This window comes from Mus caroli, unplaced genomic scaffold (genome assembly GCF_900094665.2).
Source record: "Mus caroli unplaced genomic scaffold, CAROLI_EIJ_v1.1 scaffold_18719_1, whole genome shotgun sequence".
In the NCBI taxonomy this organism is placed as follows: Eukaryota; Metazoa; Chordata; class Mammalia; order Rodentia; family Muridae; genus Mus; species Mus caroli.
In genome coordinates, this window is record NW_018390349.1 from 13,109 (window position 1) to 18,671 (window position 5,563).

General features: G+C 43.6%; 1 protein-coding gene across 1 annotated transcript; it reads right to left on the minus strand.

Annotated features, from left to right (window-relative positions):
* Nucleotides 1-3,778: 3,778 nt before the first annotated feature.
* LOC110288602 (glycosyl-phosphatidylinositol-anchored molecule-like protein) lies at nt 3,779-5,027 on the minus strand. Its single transcript, XM_021154905.1, has 2 exons — nt 4,792-5,027; nt 3,779-4,219 (listed from the first exon to the last, which is right to left on the minus strand). The coding sequence occupies exons 1-2, from the start codon at nt 4,952-4,954 to the stop codon at nt 3,924-3,926; spliced, it is 459 nt and encodes a 152-aa protein (XP_021010564.1). The 5' UTR covers nt 4,955-5,027; the 3' UTR covers nt 3,779-3,923.
* Between the last annotated feature and the right edge of the window lie 536 nt (nt 5,028-5,563).

Here is a 5,563-nt window from a genome sequence, read left to right on the forward strand (position 1 = left end):
AACTCTCTAGAACTGTAAGGACAAAATAAACTCTCTGTAAGTTTCCATAGACATGGTGTTTTATAACAGTAAAGGAAATAATGAATATAGTGGTTTATCCAATTTGTAGGTTTTACCACATGGACCCACATGTACTGTACACCCAGTCTCAATGCCAGCATCCATCCATGTGGACCATTTGCTTTCCCTGGACTCACACAGTCATTGATCCTACACTTGCTTCTAAGGCCAACCACAGGAAGACAGCATCTATCCAGTGGCCAGCTTCTCTATAAGACCACCAGACACTGAATACTCATCCACTGTAGACAGCCCAAAGATGATTTCTAGTTGGCCCTTTCATTGGGAAAAGCATAGAGAGTTGGATGAGTCTCAGCACATCGTCAAATGATTTAGTAGTAGTGTGTCAAGAAGGAATCATTTTTTTGTAAAGTGATTCAGTGTTGGCTTAACAACCGGAGGGTTTACCCAAGAATAAGACATACTTAAGTTTTGGAGAAATCTAAACCCCGGTTTCAAATGTCTATTTTAGTGAAATGAGACAACAAATCTCTTAGTCTTCTAAGTCAATTTTTGTTGTAGTAGAAAATTTTAATCCTAACTTGGGGTTTCTGCCCCACCTTTGACCATATAGTTTTTGGATAAAAGACACACACACACACACAGCCTTTATACTTACAATAAACCTTAATCAGAACTAGACCTGGGCAGATATCTACCCTCTATGTTATTAGAATTTATTTTCTACCGATAAGCCTGAATTATTACTTACTATGTTTTATCTAGGCTGCTCTAAAGTTCAATTGGCCAGCCCTTGGGGCCATGCTCTCTTGAACTCGCCTAACTCATTGTGGCTTCTCCTCCATTTGCCTTCTTCTCTCTCCTCATGGTTCTCCTCCAACCCCAAGCCCTGGAATTCTAAACCCCACCTATGTATTTTCTGCCTAACTATTAGCTTTTGGTGTCTTTATTCACCAATCAGAAAGAACTTGAGGGGCAGGGTCACATAGCAACTACATGCAGACTCCAGAGCTTGGGGACCCGCACTTAGTATTACAATACATAGCAAGACCAAACCTCAACATTTTGTAAACATTGTGAAGAGTTCATCAATACTTCAAAAAGGATACCTTGTTATCTCAACAGGGTCAACATTACTTATGTCTCAGTATAAGAGGATTTCAACCCTAGGAATTGGGGCACATTAGTAACCATAAGATAACCGCTTTTTGCAATGTTTTAATGAAAACACCTTTTATGTAAAAATCATCCCACTTCCTAAAGCTCCTTTACAAAAAATACACAGAATACTTAGAATCCTTATATCTCCTCATAAAGAAATGATGACTCATAGTGCATAACAGAAATTAATAATTACAAATATACTGTAAACATAAGTTATACTTAAAATTAATTATATGCACATTTTAATGTCTCTGTGTGGGTTTTTTTCCAGAAAAAAATCTTTTTCTCTTAAAATGTGTCTATACTTAGCTTGTAAAGGTGGTTCAGAACTTAAAAGCACTAGCTGCTCTTCCAGAGGATCCAAGTTCTAGTCCCAGCCCTCACACTGTGGATCACAGACATAGCTCTAGTTTCAAAGGATCTGATACCCTCTTCAGGCTTCCCTGGGCAATATATTGTTATGTATACTGTATTACATTTACAAGGGCATACATGCAACCAAAATACCCATACACATAAAATAAAGATTTTTTAAAATGTGTATGACTTGTCATATCTTCCATTCTTTCTGCCCAGCCAATTCCTGCATGTACTGCACCTGAATGAAGACAGGTGGATCTATCCGCTTTTCCTCTCCACCCAGTCTCCTCAGCCCATAAGATCTAGCCTGGTTCCTCATCCAGTGCCCTGGCCTGGTCTGGTCCCCTCTTCTTGGGCTTGGGCTTGGGCCAGGACACATCCCACACACACCCCTCAACACATAGGCCCTTCTTGCCCTGCATTTCAGCCTCTCTGAGCAGCCAGATGCTGCTCATCTTACACCAAAATCTAACTGGATGAGTCCTCCTGATCTTCTCCTCCATGTCCACTCCATGACCCCCCAGATTTACTCTCAAAACTCCAGGCTTGGACAAGGGTGCATATTAAACAGCCCTGTGTCTACTTGGCTTCATTTAACCTAAGTTTTACCCAAACTTAAGGCTCAACTTGGTCCACATATCCTGTGTTCTGGCCTAACCCTGTCTGTCCATATCCAACACAGAACTGACAAAAGAAGTTCCCATGTCCAAACTTCATGTTAAAAAATACAGAAAATATGAAAAATCAGAGCAGTATCTTCTCCATAAAACCCACCAGTACTATAGAAATGTTTGCCAATGAGAATAACTTAGATGAAGCCCAAGACACAGAATTTGAAAGAGAAATCCTAAACACTGTCAAAGATTTCAAGGAGCTTTAAAGAGACACAAAGAAACAGCTTAATGAACTTAAAGAGAATAAACACTTGGGTGAATCCCAAGAAAATACAAACATAAGACTGATGAAAATGACAAAGACATTACAGGAATTGAAAAGATTCAACAAAGAGATAAAAAGATTGAGAAGAGCTCAAACTGAAATGAATATATAGTTTAATATCCTAATAACCCAATAAGGAAACACAAGAGGTAGAGCCTTACAAATAGAATGAATCAATCAGAAGATAGAATATCAGGGGTTAAAGATAAAGGAGGGGATCTAGATAAATGTCATCTAGACACTGCAACCTAGACACTCTGTCTAGCCAATTATTCTTTAAGGCAAGTCTTTTCATCTATCTTGCTGATCCTCTGTCTCTCTCTGCCACACTCTATACCTGTGTTTGTGTATGAGCACGTGCACAGTTCCTGAGCATTTTACACGTGAAGAGACCCCACGCCACATGCATAAGGCCATTTGCATGCACACACATCCACATAAAAATGTAAGTGTAATGAAATTCTGAAAATTAGAAGAGAGCACCAGGGGTAAGCAACGGGGGAACATGCTGTCACTTCAGACGAAGCAGGTGGTGTGGCAGAGACAACCCAGTTGCTAAGGAATTTGTCCCATGAAATAAGGAAGTCACAGACGTGACTATCAGGTCCAGGGTGCAGGGGTCACTCATTCCCAAGCAGCATCCCCCTTCCCTTCTCCAATGACCTGAGGAATGAATGGACCTGTCAAGGAATAATGTTGTGCTCACCTCGTCCGTCAAGGAAAAACGCAATGCGGTCAGATTCTTCTCAACAGCTTTATTCCAGGAATGACTCGATGCTACGAGAACACCAGGAACCCAGGGAGGACTGCTTATATACACCCCAGCACTGGAGAGGGTATGTGTCCTCCTCGGATTGGTCAGTCTGCCTGCACTTTAATTTACATGCACCCACTCCGGAGGGGTTGGCACCAGATTCGGGCCAGCGCCTGCCCAGTGGCTTTGTTTATAGCAACGGTGTACCAGAGACCAGCGCCATCTTTTAGGTGCCGGCTGCCTACAGAATAAGGTCATCTGAGCTCAGCTGGGACCTTCTTATCAGCCCACATGCTGACTAGCCTCAGAACACTTCTGTCTTTTGTTCAAAACACTCATTCACCCAGGTTTTCAAGGCTTTGGACCCACCCAAATAATGAGTATTTAGCCTATGGCGATTAAAGGTTGCCAAAGCAACACAAACCATGATACCATGAAGGAACTCCTAAGGTGATGGAGTAGGGATGACCTAATCTGAGCAGAGNACCCAGGNTGAGTACTCAATACAGGAGGAAAACAATGGCCAAGGGCATTTTTGACAAACGATGCCTTTATTTCTTTACTACAAGAAATGATGAATGGGCCCAAAAGGTGCTCTGGACACTGTCTCTGCTTCACAAGGAAGCAACAAAGTACAAAGGTGCTTTCAACTGTGGGAAGATGAGTACACCCAAAGGGGGGGTTGTCAGGTCAGTATGATGCTGGAGAGGATCAAGGCAAGACACAGGAGAAGGTTGACCCACCCCAGACTCACAGCTCTAGCAATTACCTCTTCCTCTATGGAAGTTTCACTTAACAAGTCCCTCTCCATATTTCTGGGTCCTCCCTCATTGCAAACTACACTCCCACAGCACAAGACAAAGTAGAAGTTCTTGACATCTTTAAGCACCCTAGGGAGTTCTGGAGGCACGTGCCTTCTATACACAAATGTGCAGTCCCTCGTGCAGTCCTTGTAGACAAAGAGCACCCGAAGGTTCACACCTACAAAGGAAGCCGTCAGGAGAATTACCACCTTCAGAGTTTCGTCATAAACCCAACACCACAGTCAACCACACAACTAGCTCCATACCAGACACTGTCAAGGATGCCTGACAGAAACATGCTAGTAACCAAGATGGCCCAACTGCTTGGTACCATTATCTACACTTAACTTTCTTTCTATGCATGCTACCATCTTCACATCTGTCACTGTCCCTCCCCAGTTGACTTCTTAGACTCAGGACACACAGATATGCAAATAAAATATCTGACTGAGTTTGGGCTCTGTGCCCAAGTCTAGAATGAAACAGTGACGAGAAGTTATGTTCCCGGAGACTCCACAGAGGCTTCACAGGAGTGTCCATATTCACGACTCCAGAGTGAACTCCTTCCCAACCCCTCTACCTGGCATGCCAAGCTTTGGCACCTGTGTACAAAGCATGGGGCCCCCTGATAGCTGACACATTTTCCACAGTAGATTATATGGCCCTTTCCAAGAAAGGCTTCATAGAGAACAAGACCAATATCTCCACTGACTTTAGTCCACTAGAATTGTCTGACATGAGCACACCGACCACACCCTTCTGGGACCTCTGGGCTGAAGGTTTGAGGCCTTGTTCTTGTTGCTGTTGCTGNTGTNCCTGCTNCTGCTGTTACAGCTGCTGCTGCTGTTTCTGTTCCTGNTTCTGCTGTTCCTGCTGCTGTTGCATTGCTTGTTCCCCTTCTAGACTGAGCCATAATCTAGTGCCTCTAGGGTGAAATTTACCCAACTACTTTACCATTCACAGCCCTGAGTCCTGTCTGCTGCCAGACCACAGAAGGGTCTTGTCATCACAAACCAAGTGGCCTCCTCCCACACACAAACTCTGTGGTTATTGACAGTTGTACTTCAGCTGTCTGGGCTCTCTACTCACTTTGATAAGTCCTCTCTTGACAAATCCCGCAACTGCAAATGTTTCCTTGTTCCAGAGTGGCTTCCTTGTCTACTGGGCTGCCTAGACTGGTTCTCTCCTGACAGGGAGCCGACAGTTCCTTCCCACACAACAATTTACAGTACAGTTGTAGTGCCATGCAGAAATGACTCCACATAGCTTCATATATGAGGACCATCAGTTCCATGAACATGTGGGAAGCATGTGCACTTGCCCAGTTCTCTCTTGGTGGGCTCATATGGTGATTTCCATTTGTTAATGGTGGTATCACACTTATCTGTTCCAGATGTGGGCAAAGTAAAGCCAGGCGAGGAGGAAATCCAGTCCATCACCTATCTCTGGAAACAAACCACCCTTGGACAAATCAGCAACATGCTATCTAGGTCTACTTCCTCCCGGACAGAGGCACAAGCAC